Source organism: Cryptomeria japonica, chromosome 5 (assembly GCF_030272615.1).
Source record: "Cryptomeria japonica chromosome 5, Sugi_1.0, whole genome shotgun sequence".
Taxonomy (NCBI): Eukaryota; Viridiplantae; Streptophyta; class Pinopsida; order Cupressales; family Cupressaceae; genus Cryptomeria; species Cryptomeria japonica.
The window spans coordinates 802,561,935-802,584,308 of NC_081409.1; the positions used below are offsets into that span (position 1 = coordinate 802,561,935).

General features: G+C 36.0%; 1 protein-coding gene across 1 annotated transcript; it reads left to right on the plus strand.

The window, feature by feature from the left end:
• Nucleotides 1–19,380: 19,380 nt before the first annotated feature.
• LOC131075565 (gallate 1-beta-glucosyltransferase 84A23-like) lies at nt 19,381–21,909 on the plus strand. The gene is made up of 2 exons (XM_058012408.2): nt 19,381–19,876; nt 21,335–21,909. The coding sequence occupies exons 1-2, from the start codon at nt 19,381–19,383 to the stop codon at nt 21,907–21,909; spliced, it is 1,071 nt and encodes a 356-aa protein (XP_057868391.2).
• Nucleotides 21,910–22,374: the final 465 nt, after the last annotated feature.

Here is a 22,374-nt window from a genome sequence, read left to right on the forward strand (position 1 = left end):
AAATCTAATGTTCAATGGGGTCTTGATAAGATAGCCGTTTAAGAATGAATCTAAGCATAGGAGAGCATTGTTTAGGATGAGATGCAAGATCCTTGGTAAATTTTGCAAGGTGATAGTTGATTCAGGGTCAACTAATAACATAATATCAGAGGAGGCAACCAAGAAGTTGAAACTCACAAGGATACCACACACTAACCCTTACAAGGTGACATGGTTGAATCAAGAGCAGAGTGTGCTATTCAATGAACAAACTTGGGTAGAGTTCTCTATTGGAGGATACAAGGATAAGATCCTTTGTGATGTGTTACCCATGGATGCCTGTCACCTATTACTAGGTAGACCCTAGCAATTTGATAGGAAGGTGATCTATGATGGAGAGGAGAACTCCATTTCCTTCAAGAAGGATAGCAAAACCTTTAAGATTCAGTCTTTGACATAGAATGAAGAGGGAACCTCAAGTACACCTAGTGTCTTATTGGCTACTGGTAAAGAGTTTTTACACTTGCTACATGAGGAGGAAAAAATGAGGTGTGCCATCTTTGTGAAGCCAAAGGAGGAGGAAGACAAGTTGCAGACAGAGGTACCCAAGGAGGTGAAGAAAATGTTGCAAAAGTATAAGGACATAGTGAGTGATGGAGCACCTGCAACACTCCCACCAAGAAGGTCTATAAGCCATCAAATACACTTTATTCCCAGTGCATCCCTACCTAACAAAGCTGCATATAAGCTCACACCTGACCAAAATAAGAAGGTGGCAAGGCAAGTGCAGGAGATATTGGAACAAGGACTGATTAAGAAGAGCATCAACCCATGTGCAGTTTCAGTAGTGCTAGCATCAAAGAAAGGAGGCAAGTGGAGACTTTGCACTGATTCAAGGGAAATCAGTAGGATCACCATAAGGTATAGGTTTCCTATTCCTAGAATAGAGGATTTAATGGACTATTTAGGAGGTGCTATGTATTTCACCAAGTTGGAACTTAAAAGTGGTTATCACCAGATTAGGATTAAGGAGGGAGATGAGTGGAAGACTACTTTGAAGACCATAGAAGGGTTGTATGAATGGCTTGTGATGTCATTTGGACTCACCAATGCCCCAAGCACCTTCATGAGGTTGATGAATGAGGTGTTAAAAGACTTCACAGACAGGTTTGTGGTGGTGTACCTAGATGACATTCTTATCTATACCAGAACCAAAGAGGAGCACCTTGAGCATTTGAGGTTAGTCTTAGAGAGGTTGCATGAAGAGAAGTTATCAATCAACCTAGAGAAGTGTGACTTCTTGAAGTAAGATCTGGTCTACTTAGGATTTGTGGTGTCTAAGGGAACCTTGAAGATGGATCTAAGCAAAGTGGAGGCAATCTTGAATTGGCCTGCACCTAGAATAGGGACTGAAGTTAGGAGTTTCCATGGTTTAGCTCAATTCTATAGGAAGTTTGTGAGGAACTTCAGTGGCATATGTACACCAAACCTTGACACCATAAAAGGAGGCCTTAAAACTAAGTTCAAATGGACTGAGTAGGCTGATGAAGCATTCCAACTATTGAAGCAAGAAGTAGCCACAAAACCTATCCTACTCCTACCTACTTTTGACAAGCTATTCACATTGGAGTGTGATGCAAGTGGAATTGCAGTAGGGGGTGTATTGAGTCAAGAGGGAAGACCTGTGGCATTTTTCACTGAGAAGCTCAATGAAGCAAAGAAGAAGTACTTAGCCTATGACCTAGAGTTGTATGCATTAGTGTAGTCTCTAAAGAAAAGGAGGCATTACCTACTCCCAAAGGAATTTGTGGTGTTCACAGATAACCAGGCGTTGAGTTACATTAACACTCAAGAGAAGCTTAGCAATTGGCATTTCAAATGGATGGGATACCTCCAATCCTTCACCTTCACCATCAAGCATAAGAAGGGGCAACTCAACAAGGTGGCAGATGCTTTAAGTAGGAAGTTGTTGATAGTTCACGAGTTACAATTACAGAGCATAGGAATAGAAGGTTTCAAGGACCTCTATGAAGGAGATGAAGACTTCTCATCGGCCTACAAGGTTTGCAAGGAGTTTAAGAACCATTTTCATGGTGAGTATGCAGACTACACTCTCCAAAATGGTCTCTTGTTCAAGGGTAATTAGTTGTGTGTGCCTAGGGGATCCATGAGGGAAAACATCATTCAAGAGAAACACAATGGTAGTTTAAGTGGACACTTTAGAGTCAACAAAACCTTGGATCTAGTATAGAGGACCTACTATTGGCCAAAGTTGCCAAGAGATGTGAAAAGATATGTGGAGCAATGTGGTGTGTGTCAAAGGGAAAAAGGAGGATCAAGTAATGCAGGTCTCTATCAACCATTGTCAGTCCCAAATAGGCCTTGGGAATGTATAAGCATGGACTTTGTAGTAGGACTCCCCAAGACAAAGACATGTATAGACAACATCTATGTGGTAGTAGATAGATTTTCCAAGATGAGCCATTTCATTCCATGTAAAACTACACATGATGCTAGCTATGTTGCACATCTCTTCTTTAAGGAGATTATTAGAATTCATGGACTCCCATTAAGCATTGTTTTAGACAGGGACAACAAGTTCATGGGCCATTTTTGGCAAACATTATGGAGGAGACTTGGAACTAATCTCTCATTTAGCTCAACTTACCATCCACAAACTGATGGTCAAACTGAAGTCATTAATAGGGTGTTAGGCAATTTGTTGCGGTGTTTAACTAAGGAGTATGGGTAGACATGGGATCTAGTCATTCCTCAAGCAAAGTATGCATATAATGACAATGTAAATAGGACCACTGGAAGAAGTCCTTTTCAGGTTGTCTATGGTAGACATCTAGGAGGAGTGTGTGAACTTAGGGAACTTGGTTCCATGGAGATGAAGAGTGGGCAAGCAAAGGACTTCACTCAAACCATCAAGGAAGTCCAAGAGCAAGTTAAGAAAGCCATCCTTGAATCCACTCAAAAACTAAAGGCCAAAATGGATGAGAAAAGGAGAGAGGTTCAGTTCAAGGTGGGTGAATATGTGATGGTCCATCTGAGCAAAGCTAGAATGCAAAGTGGTAAGCCTACCAAACTGCAAATGAAGAGGGTAGGACCTTGTAAAAATCTAGAAAAATATGGTGAGAACACCTATAAGGTTGAAATTCCTTCAGAGTTAGCCATTTCACCAGTCTTCAATGTTGCTAATATGATCATGTACAAGGGTGAGATAGTAGGGCAGACTGAGAACCATGCCAAGGTGCTACAAGACTTGGATGTGAATGTCTTACCTCAAGTGAAGCAGCCTATAGCAGAGGAGATTTTGGAGACAAGGGTGAAGAAGTCTACTAGACACTAGGTCTACATGGAGCACTTGGTGAAATGGGCAGATCGACCAATATCTGAAGCTACTTGGGTTGAGGAGAGCAAGTTCAAAAAGCTTGGCATTGATCTGGCTCTTCTCACTCCCCTAATTCCTTAGTTTGTTGTAGAGGGGGAGTATGGTGTAGAAGCACCCTTCAAAGGGCTCCCACCATTTGTTTTTTATTGTGTTCTTGCTTCTTTAAGAAGCCATTGTATATAAAATAAGAGCCATGTGCTCATTGGTCTTAGTTTAGGTCCTAGTTGAGGTCCTAGGGTAATAAGTCAAAGATGAGTTTTTCTTGAAAGTAGAGGGGTATGTGTGCCTTTGAGGTGTTTAGGGTCATTCCTAGCATGGTGGTGTCCTTAGGATAGCCCAATGTGGGTCTAAGAGTCAAGAAAAGCAACATTAAGAAAGTTGCTCAAAAGTTGCAAAAGTTGCATGACAACTTTTCAAAGTTGTCAAGCAATTTTTCCACCTAGTGGTCAAATCTTTAGTTTAGCATGGACAACCCTAATATGGGCACACATATCAATGAAAAGGTAGTATGTGTAGTTGCAAGCCCTAAGATAATGGGTTGGATGACAGTTGTTATATGGCAAAGCAAAGTGACCTGACTGTGACTGCAATTTTGTTGCCAGTTGGCACAAATGGAATAAGAAAAGATTATTAATGGATTGAGTTTCAAGAAATACTATGTTGAGTGTCTTGTATGGTGTATTTACTTCCATTGTGAGCATTTAGACTAGGTTTTTTTGTGTAGGTTGTGTGTGTTTGTAAATATTTTGTCAACTTGCTTCTCACTGTCCAGTTTTGGACTGGTTTGTGTCAATGGGCTCATAACTCCATTCCCCATTGTGGAATCACCATGAAACCATGGGGAATGAGAGTACAGATCTTGTATAATACTTCAAAGCAAGCAGATCCCTTGAAGAAGCAAGGAGGCCATCTAAAGACGCACTCCTAGGTGAGACTGAACAGTGCCCGGCTAGGAAGGGTTAAGTTGCAAAGTCTTGGAGAGCAAGGAAGGACAGAGGAGGAGGCACCCTTTGGAGGAGTTGTAGAGGGGTGAGTGGAGCACCATTAGTCTGAAGGAGGAGCTTCCACCAATCTAAAAAAAGTGATAAAGCACCAAACCTACACTCTGACCCTGGTAGGCCTAAAAACCCTTAAAAACCTTAAAATCCACCTAAGGCAATGTACCGACACTTGGAGGCCTAAAACCTAAAAAATCCTTGAGTCCTTGGCAAATGAATATCTGGTCTTTTGGGAGGTTTCACAAGAAAATGCATCATTTGTAAGAGGGAGCCCTAAAGGACCAGATAGGAGGCCTAATTGGTCACAATCCTTGTAGCCCTATTTTGTAGGGAAAACACAAAATAGTGATATCGGTAAGGGGTTGAAAGTTTGAAACCTCTTGGGGGAACATGAATGGGTGGAAAAATCATGTATTAGACCTGACCTATCCTTGCTAAGACCTAGGAAGGTGTGGAACAAGCCAAACCCTTATTAGCCTAAGTAAGGGTTCCTTGAAACTCATGAGTAGGTGAGACCTTAGGAGTAATTTTTCAAGTTGTTGGTGGGTGGATTAGGAAAAGTCAGGGGATTCCACAAGCAAAAGAAGTCCTAGAGACCTTAGGGGTGGTTAGAACACTTGGTGATCCAAGGAAAGGATCCAAGAGCATAGACTAGGAAAGTCTATCCCAAACCCTAGTCCCATCAACTGCCAGCCTTCTTCTTGTCTAAATATTTGATCTTCTGAATGATTCAACCTTTCATACCTAAAAATATTCTGACTCTCTATTCCTCTTTCCTGATCTTAAGTTACTATTGAATTTTTTGATACTGCTGGAGTAACTAGTTTTGCATTCTATTCCGGTAAAGGTCTTACCGGTTTAGTTATTTTCATTTCCACTACCGGTTCATGCTCGGATTTGACCTTTATTTGACTCATCCATCTTGACATTAGCGCTCTCCACAATTCTCTGAAATCGCTTGTTATAACATCTAAATGCTTTGATTTTATTAGAATAACCAAGAAATATTCCTCCATCACATTTAGGATGAAATTTTCCAATGAAATTATCTCTGTTGATATAAAATTTACTATCAAAAATTCTAAAATACTTAACTCTAGATGGATGACCAAACCATAACTCATAAACTTACTGGTGAACCAAACTAGATCGAAGATCCAATAAATCTTTGTCAGTTAACCTCCAAACTAACTTCCAAAGCTCTGAAATAGGCTTTTAGACCACTACTAAGGGAAATGCAAGATTTGTCATCAATTTGACTCCCCCTAAGGTGAATACTTTAGTTGTCAGATGAGTTTCCTGCCGGTGCAGGAACATCCTACTCTATCGGTTGAGTAACCGATTTATATCCTTAATCCAAGTGAACATCTAGGGAAATTTATTATGCTGGTTGAACCTCAGACTTCATAACCCACTTCTTCTCATGATCCTTTCGAGTGTCATCAACCTTCTACTTTCCCTTCTCATTAGATTTATCACTTCCTATCAGTGGATTCTTGCTTTTGCAAAATTTAGCAATATGTCCCACTTTGTTGCATGCATAACATGTGACATTGTTCTTTTGAATTGCTTTACTATAACGTTGTCCATTCCTTGACCTGCATTGATTAGCCACACGTCCAAACTTTCCACATGCATGACATTTTACATCCATTCTACAATATTTTGTCCTATGACCATACTTCTTACAATTTGAACACTGATCGGGAACTCGATTATTATTCTTATTTTCTCTATTTCTATAATGCCTTGCCATATGACCAAATCTATTGCAAACAAAGCATCTACCATTAAATTTATATGCATTGGACTACCTTACCAGTGACCTTTGATTCTAGTTGACCTTCTGATCTTCATTTGCAATACCGACGCTCTCTCCATGCTCAAATCGAAGACCTATAGTGTCTCCAGTGTTCCTCTAATCCTTCAATAATTTATCAAGCTTAGCAGAACTAACCTTGAACTTATATTTGTACTCATTTGCAATAGTCAAATCATCTCTTAGGATTGTTACCATTATTTCTAATTCTTTCTCCTTTTTCTGTGATTGCACCAATCTAGTTCTCAACACATCATTATCATGAACCAACCTAATACATTCCTCAAATCTGTCTTTTAGAGATATAGAAATATTTTCTTCCTTATTCTTCTGCTCTTCAATCTTCTTTGACATCCTCATAGTTAGGGCTTGCATTTCATTCTTCATGACCATATTCTCCTGACTCAACTTCTGACATTGTTCCTTAAGGGCATCCTTCTCTTCATCAACCTAATTTTGTAAAATTTCCTTCCTTTTAGCTTGTGCAGTTGACAACCTCTCCTATAGGGTAAAAATGATTTCCTTCGTAGATCTTAACTCATCTTGCATCTTCATGTTCCTCAATCTTTTAGCATCATAGTCTTCAAGTGCTACTCGAAGTTCCTTCCTTAAACTTATCTCCATAGATTCTAGAAATAGGATCTTCCTCAAGCTGTTAAACTTCCTCTAAGGCACTAGGCTCTGATACCAATTGTTGGGATTCAAGAACACTGAGAGGGTGGGGGGGGGGGGTTGACTTAGTGTTCTACCGGTATGAAGAAATTTAACCTTATTAATACAACAACTTATCAACTAGTAAACATAAAAACATATAAAAATAAGCAATAATGTAATAGCAAAGATGAACGCCATAACACCATAGATTTATACGGGGAAAACCTCAAAGAGGAAAAATCATGATGGGATTGGAGATGCACAATATCTATCCATTGATCAGATGAATAAATATTACAAAAAGGGGGCCTGCAGATACAGGAAGGCCAACCACCTAGAGCATAGTACTCATCACAAAAAGGAGTCTCACTGACTACATAAAACATGAAACAACAATCTAGAATGAAGATTGAACTGCAAGCATAGCATCTCCCATGGCTAAGTATAGTTCTAATTAAGCTCAAACCAGAGGCCTAAAACCTCTTCCACAAACCCAACTTTGTCACCTACGATTGACCAAATCTTCTACATGAATGATTATTACATTATTCTCTTGCATGTACAATATACCATGATCTACAATGAGATCTTAGATCATATTTATACCAACCCGGGACCTAAACAATTAGGTTGACCACCTAAAAGATAACAAAATAAATTTATTTAACTTAAACCCACAATCTAATGATCAACCAAGTCAGCTTAGACCAAAAAAAATGTAATCCAAACCTTAAATCCCACCGGTAACATATTAGGAACATCCTCCAAAATGTTACAGAAACTGGTCCATAACCTAGATAGCATAGGACCCAATGTAGGTCCAAACACGCTGAAGCAATGATCCCAATCAGCTAAGTCTCAAACATGATCACCATCAACATTTTGAATCTTTACTAGAAGCCGCACCAATACCACTTATGCATAACATCAAAGATCTTCATCAAAGCTCTTCCAGTGAAACCCTCACCGGATCAACAAACCAAGCTTACCTCCATATAAGATAGCATCGGATTAGAAAATCAATACCAACTAAATGAACATGTATCTGAGTACCATGAATAGCAGATCTAAGACAATTCCAAAAGCCAAAACATACCGGAGCATACCGGATCAACATTCTCTAAGCCAACTAGAAACCAAACAATCTACCAGGACCAACCAAATACGGGTGAACAACCAAAGAAACTAGTGTATTCAGTGTTGCCATAAATGAAAAACATCAATGCAACACAAAATCAATTCCTCCAAATTGCCAACAAGGCTTAGGCATTTTATGCCTTAGACTTTATTTTGTAAACTCTTATATAATGTATGCTTTTGATGCCTTATGGTCATTTTCTTTGACCATTACCTGCATTATCACTCGAATTAAGAGAGTGATTTTATTTGTTTTGCATAAGTATATTTGTAAAACAAGTGAGTTAATAGGTGTCTAAGTTATAAACCTTTAATTCATCTTGTTATTTTTTTTAATGCAAAAGAGGGCAGATAGGATTAGTTTCAGATGTTTGTAGACATAGGGAGGGTATCTAGGAGATTTTAGTTGGATTTTGAGAGCTTTAAGGGACTAGTTTGGAGTCTCTTTGTGTTTGTTAAAGTCAAGCTTGACTTTCGACGCATTTGGAGACATTTTGGAGGGAATTTAGGTCCAATTGTTTCAGATTTTTGAGGGCATCCAAGCTGAGACAGTTGGGGCTCCTATCTTCTTGGCATTTTGGAGGGAGTTTGTAGTGACTCCATATAGTCATATTTTTTACTTATTGTATTCAGTTGTGGATTATGCAGAGGAGAGACTTACTGATTTTTGTTTAGAATCCTTTGTTCATACTAGCATACTTCTTGTAATTCAAGTTATATGATACATACAAAGACTACCTTGGAAGCTATTTTGACAATATCATCACCTTCTTATCACTTGCAGATTTGTGTAGTTTTGTGGTTAATCAAATTGTATGTGGAGTGATTTATTTCCTTATAATTTTGTCTCACTATTTTCATACCCCCTTTATGATAGTGTAATATTTTGCCAATATCTAGAAACAATGGAAATAACAAATAAGAGAGAACAAAATAGATGATAGGAATAAACTGTATTCTATCAAGATGAAAAATGTGATCAACTGGATCATCAATCGTTACAACAATAAATATGAGCCTACTTATATAGGAAAGGCTATATGTATATGTGAGCACACAAACATGACATATGGCTCAATAAGAAATAAGGGTAGGTAGGAAATAGGTGAGGTAGGTAGGAGAACTAATAAAATATTTCACATGAGGTGGATCACCCACCAAAGGTGGAATTAGCACTCCACAATAAGTGGACATGATAGAGTAGTAACAAGATCACACCATAAAAGGTGGAATTTATCCTACACACACTATCCCAATGTGGCACAAACACCCAAGTGTCTCATACCCAAGCTACTATGAAATACATTTCCTAAGTAAACTTAAGTAAGCTGTAATAATATCCAACATGAATAATTATTTACACCAACACGTCCCATTAAGTGCAACTTAGGGGAATGCACTTAAGTCTACAATGCAACTAAGCAATGCAAGATGGGTCCCAGCTATGAGGCCATGTTAGGTACCCATGTACAAATGCAAATGCAATCTCCCATAAATGGAGAAAGAGAGAAAAAGCCAATGGGAAAAAACTCCTGCCCAAAATAGAGATGATGAAAGCACACAATGCTCTCAATGATTAATGGGAAGAAGAAAACCTCATGTGAGGAAAAAGTTCCCCCCATAAGAGAGAAGAGAGACCATGAAGCTCCCCCTCAATGTCAAATCTCCTACAAAGATGGTCCAATGATGTTGAACAAAATACCTTCCCATAAGGAAGAAAGAGAGCCAATGTTGCACCAATAATGTCAAAGTGTGACAAAACTAGGTACCATGTTGAGGACGATGAATCACTCACTGCAATAAAATGAATATCAAGCATGGAGACAACCTTCTTTGGGCATCATATGGATACTTATAAATGGTAGAAGTAATGGTACAAAACAAGTCTCACAAGAGCCATGCACAAATATGTAGAATCTAAGTATCAGCTGGAGCCATGCAAAAATGTGTACAATCTAAGTCTCAACTAGAGCCATGCACCAAGTCTCACAAGATATTCCTAATCTATGTGTACAAGAGGATTACATCAAATATGTCAACAATGACAAGATCCAAAGAGGTGTGGCACTTTATGATAGTGTGAGTACAACATTGCTCATGCTTAGAAACCTAAAATGTACTTAGTCAAAGAAGAGAATGTACTTAGTCATTGAATTGGATATTACTTAGAAACCTAAAATGATTGCGGACTTGGGGCCTAGGAAGTTACAATCCTTCAATAAAGCCCTCCTACCTAAAAGTTGGCAAGAACATTATATTAAAATAAAATGATTGAATAAGAATTATGTATGCTAAATACTTAGGCTATGATGATCGATTATCCCCATCACTACCCAAGGACTCGTTGATATTGAACAATATGTAGAATATAAGAAGAAAATTATGAAGCCAAGGTATTAGATGGCATGTGGGGAATGTAAGAATAGTCAACTTTTGGGATGACATATGGATTAGAAATGCTACTTGGGAGCCCATATCTACGTCTACTCCTTTAAAAGGCCCTCTTGTTTGAAATATACCTCAAATTATCCTGACCAGTGTTTGGGTTAATAAGAGTAACCTATCCCATTAGAAAATTTATTAGTTTGACTTGCAAATGAACCGGTGGAATCCTCTTCTTGTGATCGGCTATCAGGTGAGCAAGTTGAGTAAGATCTAATGGTCGGGCAAAAAGATCCAACGGCTATCACTATACTATGATCAGAAACTGCTCATTGGAATATCCCTCATGACATGGCGACTAAGTGATGGGTCCCGACAAGAGAGCACTCAAGCGAAGTTAACTAGTGAGCAAGTCCAGGATGATCAAATAGTGATCAAGGTTGATCTAATGGTGATTGCTAGGTTGTGATGGGAAACTGCTCATTGGAATATCCCTCGTGACATTGCGACCAAGTGGTGGGACCCGATAGGTGAGCAGCTCAGGTGAATTAAAGGTCAAGCAAATTGAAATGATTGGACAGTGACATCAGAATAATTGATGGTTGTTGCTAGGTCACGATGGGAAATTGCTCATGAGACATTCCATCATGACCCAACAACAAAGAAGAGTTTCACGAGTTCATGAATGGATAGGTTGTTACTCGATGGTTATGCTCCAAGGCCATTTGGTTTGGTAGATGGTAGTTGCCAGAGATTTAACCGACGAGCAGATGGGTGTGCATAAATACTATGGTGGTAGCCGAAGAGTAAAGAAGAAATTTGTAGAAGCCAAGCCGAGTAGAGGTGTCTGCATGTTGTGAGAATAAAATTCTGAGAACAGAGTCCATAAAAGAGGATTTGAGTACTTTATTGTAACCGTATTGTTTACTGAATAAAGGGATCTTTTTTTGGTGGTGGAGTTTTTACCCGTAAGGGTTTTCCCATGTATATCTGATGTCTTTCTCTAGTGCTATTTTGTCTAGTTAATCTTAATCTCCTATCTGTGTCTATCTTAATGTATTGCAAACTAAAATTAAAATACTTTCTTTCTTGTAAATCCCCTTAGATTTGACATTAGGAGAGCGTTTTCCGTGCACTGCTTTTCTTACAAGTTGTATCAGAGCCATTTAGTTGTGTTATCCTTGTCGAGTAGGGTTTTTTGGTGTCAATTCTATTTTCAATGGGAGTCTAGCAGAGTACTTTGTTTGCAGATTGAGATGGCACACACTTCTGGACGAGTGGAGATTGAGAAGTTCAATGGTTCAAACTTTTATTTATAGAAACTCAAGAAAGAATATTTGCTAGTTGATCGAGATTCATGGTTTGTTGTGTTTGGACAAAAACCTTCAGGCATGAGGCAAGAAGAATGGGATCTTGCAGATAGAAAAGCCATAGGATTGATTAGACTCTATTTGGTAGACTCTATTCTGTTAAATGTTCATGAGGAAAAGACTGCACATTTTCTGTGGAAGAAACTTCGAGATATTTATCTGGGGAAATCTTTGGTAAACAAGTTGTTCCTGAGGAAGAAGTTGTATTCCTTGAAGATGGATAAGGGTACATCTATTGCAGATCATTTGAATTTTTTTAACATGATGGTTGTTGAGCTAACTTTTGTAGGAGTCAAGATTGATGATGAGGATCAATGTATGTTTTGTTATGTTCTCTGCATGACACATGGGATCATTTGGTAATGGCCATTGGGAGTACAACAAACACTTTCAAGATGGAAGAAGTGGTTGCTTCGTTTCTATCAAAAGAAACACGAAGAAATCTTCTGAGATGGTCAAGGAGGTCCTTGCTGTTCATGGCAAGACAGTGGACAAGAAGTCTAAATCCAAGTCAGAGGATAGTTCTGCTCCTAGAAAGAAGTCCAAATCAAAGTGCAAGAACTGTGGGTAGGTTGGTCACATTTGAAATGATTGAAAAGAGAAGAAGAAGAATGGAAACAAGAGTTCTTCATATTCTTCATCTTGTGCGTCCTCATAGAATGAGGATGGAGATCATTTCTGAGTTGTTTTGGCAAGACAGACATCTGGTGGTGTCTGGTTCTATCATGATGCCATGTATGACTAGGTACCATGGGTCTTTGGCAGTGATGTAGATTCATCACTTGATGGTGGATGATCTTCATGTGACTCAAGATGCTAACATCTTGAGGATTCATAAGTCCGTGGTAGAGATTTTGTTTATGTCATATTTTGACATGTTTTCCTTAGTTAGGATGTGTTACATTATATTTGGGTATACTCTTGAAATGCATTTAGAGTTGTGACATAATATGGTTATGTTCATACAGAGCATGTAATCTCTTTGGAAGAATATTTTAGCTCATGTTTGCCATGTTTATATTCCTGATTCTGTAGTTGGAAGTTTGACAATGATCTAGTTTTTGTTTCTGTAATTTTGAGTACATTGATCATATTGTTTGATACTTCATGATAATGTGATTATTCTTTTGGAGGTTAGCATGTGTTGATCAGTTACAGGTGCTCATGGATACATGGAAACAATAGATGATGCTATCTTTCTCTTGTGGCTAGAGATGTATGTTTTGGAATGTTTAATAGGTCCAACTGAGATGCGTTCATTTATTATAACATAGTTGACATTTTAAGAGATGGTTATAGAAGGGCATGATACAAGGTGCTGTGAAGACTTGTTTGCAGCAGTATTGGGAAAGCCCTTGGTACAAAGATTTATTCAATTCTATGTGATCTTGTAAATGGTTTTTTTTCAACTTTGACATTATTTGTGCAGTGGAAGCTTTTTGGTGTATATTGCATGTGAAGCTTGAGTAACAAGTTGTACATGTTAATGTTCTAAAATTTAGTTTGGTATATCTTAAGGGTATGTGTAGTTGGATTTGCTAGCACTTGTTGTGGGTGCTATTCTAGCTATGTTTGTGACAAATGTTGGTACATTCGGTTAGTTTTTGGATAATGAGTTTTGTGTGCTCTGGAGATAGAGTTGAAATTTTCTCACTGGATAGCCTCTATGTATGTCCTATTGTAGTGGCATGATAAAAGGTGGAAGTGTTCATGAATGAGATAAGAATACTCTACATTGGTGCACATGTTAAACTTTGTTTTCTAATCGAGTGGTATATAAGCATTGATGGGCTTTAGAGTCCATGGTTCTCAGTGTAATCGGTATGTGTTTGGCATGGTAGACAAGTCCAATGAATTCCTCAGAAAGTGGGTGATTGTTGGAAATATACCTTGAATTATCCTAACCAATGTTTGGGTTGATCAGAGTAACCTATCCCATTAGAATAGCTGTTTGTTTGACTCTTGCAAATGGACTGGTGAAATCCTCTTCTTGTGATCAGGCATCAAGTGAGCAAGTTGAGTAAGATCTAATGGTCGGGCAAACAGATCCAATGGTTCTCACTATACTGTGATGGGAAACTACTCGTTGGAATATCCCTCATGACATGGCGACTAAGTGATGGGTCCCGGTAAGAGAGTACTCAAGCGAAGTTAATTGGTGAGCAAGTCTAGGATGATTGGATGACAATCAAGGCTGATCCAATGATGATCGCTAGGTCATGATGGGAAACTGCTCGTTTGAATATCCCTCGCGACATGGTGACCAAGTAGTGGGACCCAACAAGTGAGCGACTTAGGCAAATTAAAGGTTGAGCAGATCGAAATGATCAAATGGTGACCGAAGAAGATCCAATAGTGGTCGCTAGGTCATGATGGGAAATTTCTCATGAGACTTTCCATTATGACCCAATGACAAAGAAGAATTTCAGGCAGATAGTGAAGTCATACTAAGATGTCAAAGCAGGAACCCAGAACCAATCAAGGGGTGCCACATGGCAGAGCACAGAAAGAGATCAAGGAAGATCAGATGATCAGAAGAACTAGTTGTTTGCTACACCAATGCTCGATGAGGTCGCCTTCAGCGATTGGGTTGATGTCGTCTAGACCAAAGACTAGTAGATGGACACTTGGAATGTTTTTGTCGATGTATTTGAATACGAACTGACCCGACTTCTGGATGAATGTGGGATAATATGTGTTCCACGAGTTCATGAATAGACAGGTTGTTACTCAATGGTTATGCTCCAAGGTCACTTGGTTTGGCAGATGGTGGTTGCCAGAGATGTAACCGACAAGCAGATGGGTGTGCATAAATACTATGGTGGTAGCCAAAGAGTAAAGAAGGAAGTTGTAGAAGCCAAGCCGAGTAGAGGTGTCCGCATGTTGTGAGAATAGAATTCTAAGAACAGAGTCCATAAAAGAGGATCTAAGTACTTTATTGTAACCGTATTGTTTACTGAAGAAAGGGATCCTTTTTTGGTGGTGGGTTTTTTACCTGTAAGGGTTTTCCCACATATATCGGATGTCTTTCTTTGGTGCTATTCTATCTGGTTAACCTTAATCTTCTATCTATTTTTATCTTAATGTAAATCAAAATAATTCCTTTCTTGCAAATCCCCTTAGAATTGATGTTAGGAGAGCGTTTTCCGCACACTACTTGCCTTACACCCCTAACTAGAAACTTTGGCACAATGTTGTTTGAATATGTGGATTGAAATGAAAGGAACTAAAATAGAAGGTCTTCCCTCTCCAACTCTTAACCAATTAGCTAGTAAAAATAAATTTATATAGCATTTATGGGATTGATGTCCGTTCACTATAGATTAAATCAATGAAGTAATTGGGGCCCTAACCCTTTTAGTATTTTTTTACTCTTCAACTTACTACATGATGGAGAAACCCCTTGGATGACCTAATTTCAAGTGGAGTCTAATTTGGAATAATCATCTCGCCCCAAAGATCACCAATTTCAAGTTGATAAAAAAACCATAATAAAATTCTAACCATTGATAATCTTGTCAATGAGGCATCTGTATGGTCAATAGATGTACTCTATGTTGCAATGACAAAGAGTTAGTGGAATAGCTAATTTTATATTGCGGGTTAATTGAAGAAATCTAGGATGAAGTGATGTCTTTCCTTCAGGTAAATTGGGTTGTCCCTAAAATTATAAAAAATTTCATTGAAACTTGGAAGGATAATGCCTCCCTTTGAATATCCTATTATTAGAGAACTTTGGAACCAAATTCCACCCCTTTTTCATGAGGAATGTGAAAAAAAAAAAAGAAACAATAGGAATTTTAGAGAGGAAATAAAAAGGCAAGGTGGTCCTACAAATCATCAAAAATGGGATTAGAGAAAATATAAACCATTTAACACATCAAGAAGCCTTTCAACCCCCTACTAATCTCAAATCATCAATTAGATTAAATTTGGGATTAACTTGCCAAATGAACAAAATTAAAACTACTAAGAGACTCATAAGAAAAAAGGTGAAAAGGAGAAAACTAGAAAAAGAATGGGTGAAATTAAACTTTGATGGATGTAGTGAGGGCAATCCATGAGCAACTCTTGTAGTAGGTATAATAAGAGGTGAAAAAGAACAAATGATAGAAGGATATGCAAATAAAATTGGAGTTAGGACAAATTGTGAAGTTGAGGCCTATGTTGTGTGGTGGAGAATAAAATCAGCCTTATATATGGTTTTGAGAAAGTTAATATTGAAGGCAACTCCAAAACTGTGATTGACCTCCTAAACTCGTTTTTTCATATCGGCTATGGACAATAAAACACCTCATTGAAGACAACCAATGACCTCTTACTTTTCTACCTTATTGGAAAATCAAACATACATACATTGAATATAATAGATTAGCCAATCCTCTGGCTAATGAAGGTCTTCAATATGTTGAGTGGAACTACTAGAGGATAGACAAGAATATGCCCCTTTCTATCAAGATTATTCTGATCGATGATTGGCCAGCTCATTTTATTAATCACAAACGAGTTTTGCAATATCCATGTGGCTTGAGAAATTGTAGTTATTGATCAAGAACCAATTTTGTTGCAAATGGATATAGATTTGAAGATTGTAGAAATGATGGTAGACATGACGGATGAAATTGCGAAAATCAAAATATTACTTTTACATTCATGTCATTCCATAATTCATGTCTTGTTTCACCAAACATTAAAAAGTATAAATGTTTAGTAAACAAATATTTCAAAATTAATTAAAGAAAAAAAAATTATTATTGTGAATTTTTTATAAACATTATTACCTTTAATATTTAAATCTCTCCATAATTTAAACGGACTAGGTAAACACCTGGCACCCTGTGGTGTTATCGATATGAAACATAGTTTGTAAACACTCTCCAAAAAAGAGATCTACAAAATGGTGTGTTTATATACATTTTAAAAAGTGATATAATAGAAAAACAGTTTTAAATATTTGAATATGTAGAGCTCTCCTGTTAGAAAAGCTGAAAACATTAGATTCCAACCACACAGCCTAAAACTTATTAGGGCCCATCCCAGCCAAAACTACCAGTTGACTGCTGTGAGAACTCTTTAATCAATAATAAGTTTCAATCCTGAGAACTCTTTAATCAACTGCCATTGACGTGCAGATACATATACACAGCCAACTACTAGTCATCTATAATTGTTTTTGCAAAGTGCCCACTCGATATGTTTGGCTGCTGTGAGAGTTCGGAAATTTTTTAATGTGGTTGTCGGCTGCATTATATTTATTTTGTTGCAAAATGATAAATGAGATGGCGAAAGCATATACGTAAATCCACTGATTCATTTGTTGCTCATGGACGTCCCGAACCTCTCTGTGTGGTATCATAAGACGTGGAAATAATTGCTTTATTCGTTAATTATAATTAAAAATTAGACAAAATCTTATATAATTGACAGAAGTATGTAAGGATATGACAGAAGTTGCGAGAGCACTGAAAGTAGTCCAAAAGCAAACAGCCAGCGCGTCTTTTTGGTCTGGAACATCAAATGCTGCAAATAATAAAGAAAGTTTCAGGGATAATGTAAAAAATTAGGCTGAGATTAAATAATGTAAGTTAGAATGATAGGTAGGAGTTAGTTTTGAAACTTGGAATGATAGGTAGATGCAGTTATATGATTTTTGAGAGTTAAATTTGTTTATATTTCATGAGTAGTAGGTTATGCAAATTCATTTTTCATGAAAATGAATGATTCATTAGCATTCATTATATTCATGTGATGTTTATAGGTGTGAAGCTTTGAAATTCTATAATGGATAATGTATAATGTTCTATTTTCACTGAAGCATGCTTGATAATGCAGTTTTTCCTTAGAATCTAATAGTTGAAATAACTTTGTTTTAGCCAATTCCACAAATGAACAATTCTATGTTATAAAAATGCAAATACCAATATGTGGTTATGACTCAACATAGCATAGGATTTCATTATATGACTTTTTGGGACCTTTATTCATTGTTAATTATGTGAGAGCTAATAAAGGCTAGCAAATTATGCAAATATGTGAGAGATAATTCAAATAGATTACAAATATGTTCACATGTGTTAAAATTCATGTAAGTGAGAATAAATGATGATAGATAGAGATCATGGAAGGAGGCAAACTTAGTACAATATCATGCTATACATCATTATCCCAAATCTCACTAGTAATTGACATGAGTAGATACATTTCACCATTATCCTTTTCTCTCACTTTGAGTTATAAGTGAATTGTAAACAAACATGTATCTAAAAGTAAATGAGAACTCAAAAGGATGCATTAAAGGTAAATAATTAGATATTAGAGGGGTATTAGGATTGTGTAAAGTTGTAGACCCAACTAACATAATATGATAGATATGCTCAGAAAAGGATAATATGATAAATATAGAGGATGAGCCATGTTTTTGTAAATACATTTTTATTGGTTGAAAGGTGAATAGGATTGATTGTGTGTATATGTATGAACTAGGCTACCTAATACTTAATTGAGCAAGATTAATATAATATAGAAAGTATAAAATTGAAACACATAAGAAATGTATAGATCTAGAAAGGAGATGTAGAGAGGAAACTAGATTTGAAATTAAGAGCTAAAAATGTTAGACATGGGTGTTGGGTACCCTAGAGGGAAGCTGTTCAAAATTGGAGAAGGTAATAAGGAATGTAGATTGAATGGAATTTGAAAATGGGTAATAAGGAATGTAGATTGAATGGAATTTGAAAATGGTTGCTCGTAGAATCTCTATTTTAATGAAGGATAGAAGATGTTCTTTATATAGGAATCGAGGATATTTTGTGAAAAAGATGATATTAAATGGTCAAGTGCAAAGAACAAGATCAAACTTGAAAATGTGAAGGTCAACACTTACAATGACCATAATTTGAGGAGAGTTTTATAGTTTTCAGAAGCTAGGTACCATAGTCCTCCCAGAGTTCTTCTCCAAAAAGGAAACACAAATATTCGAATGACTTAAGAACTTGATAATTTTTAATACAAATAATAAGAAACATAGACTTAAGAATGACTATGAATTTAAGATTAAAATTTAAAAAATAATATTTAAAATTTAATTAGAAACGACAAGAAAAAAATATCATCCTTCCCTTATTAAAGTCACATAATTTAAAATGCAACCTACACACCCAATTTTTAGATGCATTCAATTTCTTCCTCTTCTTCATTCTAATTATGGATCTAGGGCTATGAGGAAGTCAATTATAGATACACCTTTGGAATGTATAGGCCATGGTTAGTAAAAAGGGTCGATTCCTCGCATATGTGAATGGATGTTGATGAGAATGGAAGTTTATGATAAATTCTATCCTATTGAGAAACTTACATTTGTGAAATTAATTTTCCTTTTATGTAATATCCTCACACAGTAATCCATTTTGCAGAACCATTCGTAGCAAGAAGAAAGGCAATGAACCGTTCTCATAGGTTTTAACATTTACGTAAGCACTTCCATCATCTAAGTTGTCATTTTGTCTCAAAACAAAATGTATCTGTTTTTTATTTGTTTCAATTTAAAAAAAGAATACACACAGTGTATGATTTCCTTGCAATTTAATTATAAATACAATGCATCTGTGCCATTATGAAGCAGTAAATCCTGAGTTGGATTAAAAGATGGGATCATTGGATCAGCAGCCAGAAATTAAGCGGCCTCATGTAGTAGTATTCCCTTACCCATCCCAAGGTCATATGAATCCATTAATGGAGTTTGCCAAGAGGCTTGTCTGCAAAAACCTCCATGTGACCTTCATCACCACAGAGAGAATTAGAGAGCGAATGATAAAAGCTCAGGATGGGGTTGCCGCTGAGGTGACCACTGTTTTGAAGGATATAAGGATTGAAACAATTTCAGACGGGCGTTCTCCTGATTGTGAAGCCACGGAAGACATAGTCATGATAGTTGATTTGTTGAGAAAGGTCGGAGGTCTTACATTTGAACAGTTGATAGAGAGACTCAATTCCGAAGGAAATAAAGTCTCTTGTATTGTTTATGACTCTCTTCTGAATTGGGTTCGTGATATTGCAAACAAGTTTAACATTCCTTCAGCGTTTTTCTCCACGCAGTCATGTGCAGTTCATTCTATCTATTACCATTTTTACGCTGGAATGGGTAAGCTTATCTTCATTCAAATATTTACATGTTATCTTAGGTTTTGATCTTTTAATATTTACTATTTATTTTTTGTTTGGATAGAAAACTCTTTGTAGTCCGTGCTAGCATACTCTTAATAAAATAATCTTTTATAATAAAAAATATGTTATTTATCACAGTTCAATTGTTGGAATATAATTTGTAATTTTTAAACTTTGTTTTAGGTTAAACTGGTTCTTTAGTTTATTTTCTTTTCCTGTTTCTCAATTATTTAAGTATATAGAATTAATATATATAATTTATTTTTTTAAGGATAAAGGGTTTTCAGAAATCTTTTGAACCAATCCCATTCATTTAGTATTAATGATTTAAAGTTCTTTAATAAATTAGTAACTTTTTTTAATTGATTCATTTAATGAAATGTTTAACTACAATTTTACAAAAACAAAATTTTAAATGCACACTATTTATTTTTAAATAAGTCTTGAATGATCTAATATTTTCTTCTAAATATTAATAAATTTAATTTTTTATATTTTCTTTTGATATTCTTAATCACTAACACATCTATCTATCTATTTATATGAATTTTTCTTTTATCATTTGTTATATCATGGTCATTGGTTTTTTTAATCCCTTTCAAATTTTTTTACAGTTAGAGATTGTATTTATACATTCTCTATAACAATGATGATAATCTAGAAAATATTATTAAATGATTCTTATCAAATTATATCAATTATTCATAAATGTATTTATGCATATGAAATTTTAAAAACATAATAATTTTCTAAATCATTACATCTGAAACTTTTATTTGAGAAAACGAGAGCAATATATATATATATATATATATATATATATATATATATATATATATATATATATATATATATATATATATATATATATATATATATATATATATATGTTTTTATATATATATATATATATATATATATATATATATATATATATATATATATGTTTATATATATATATGTATATGTTTATATATTTGTATGTATGTATATATGTATATATATACATTTATATATATATTTATTTTGATTTATTTTCTTTTATTCTTTTTTTGTTTTTAAGTGGTTTGTTTGTGTTGCTTGGCTTTCCTTTTTCTTTTCTTTGGGTGGTTATTCCTAGGGGTGTTTTGGTCACCCATCTTTTAGGTGGTCTTTTTTCTTTTCCTTTTTTCTTGTTCCTCGTGCCCTCCCCTACCCCACTCCTCTTTATATTTTGATGAAAAAAATTACACACCTTAGATTCAGAAAAATACATTAGAATATATTACTTATGAAACTTTCATTTATTCTATGTTATATACTTGAAAACTAAAAAATATTTGAAGATTTGTAATTGTATTGAGTTTTCTTTATCTTCCTAGATGAAACTCGCACCATTTTTCTCTTGAACAAAAAATATCAAAATATATTACTATTGATTTTTCACTTTATCTAGTGAAAGAAAATGATGAAGCAGACAATGGAAGAGGCGTTATAGCAATACCAAGGCTTCCACAACTATACCAATCAGACTTGCCATCCTTTCTACAGCCATCAAATAAATATGAACCAGTGTTGCGAATGGTACTGAACCAATTCAGTACCGTTTCTAAAGCCACATGGATACTCGGCAACTCCTTCAATGAACTCGAAATGGAAGAGATACAATCTATGGATTCGCTCATTCAAATACGAACAATAGGCCCTCTTGTTCCCTCTGCCTTCCTAGATGGAAACAATCCACACGACCAAGACGTAGGCACACATCTTTGGAAAGCAACAAGCTGTATAGATTGGCTCAATACAAAGAAAGCCTCAACTATTGTATATGTCTCCTTTGGAAGTGTAGTTGTTCTTTCCAAAGAGCAGATCATAGAAATAGCCTTTGGGCTAAAGGCTAGTCAACATTCCTTTTTATGGGTGATTCGTCCTGAACATAGCAAAGAAGAAGAAAATGACATACATGATTTTCTACAGGGTTTTCATGAGGAAACTATGGATCAAGGGCTAGTTGTGTCATGGTGTCCATAGATTGCAGTGCTTAATCATCCTTCTGTGGGTATGTTTCTTACACATTGTGGATGGAATTCTACCTTAGAGAGCCTCAGCTCTGGGTTACCTGTCTTAACTTTTTCTCAATGGAGTGGTCAAATGACTAATTCTAAGTATATTGAAGAGGTGTGGAGGACTAGGATAAGATAGAATAAAGAAAGACATGGGCTAGTTGGGAGGGATGAGGTCAAAAAATCTATTAAGACAATTATGGAAGGTGAACGTGGTGTGAACTTGAGGAAGAATGCTCTGCAATGGAAGACATTAGCAAAGAAAGCAATGGTGAAAGGTGGATCTTCTTATCGAAATATTGATTTGTTCGTACATGAGGTCATTGCTAGAATGACACTCGCTTGATAGTACTTATTGATAGGAACTAAACTTTCAATTTCTAAATAAGGCATTTGTAATGGTTTTTAATGTGGATAAATTAATATATTATGT

Coding starts and splice junctions, on each gene's coding strand:
- LOC131075565 (XM_058012408.2), top strand. CDS start 19,381: ATGGGATCATTGGATCAGCAGCCAGAAATTAAGCGGCCTCATGTAGTA. Junction 19,877..21,334: donor CCATTTTTACGCTGGAATGG/GTAAGCTTATCT, acceptor CACTTTATCTAG/TGAAAGAAAATGATGAAGCA.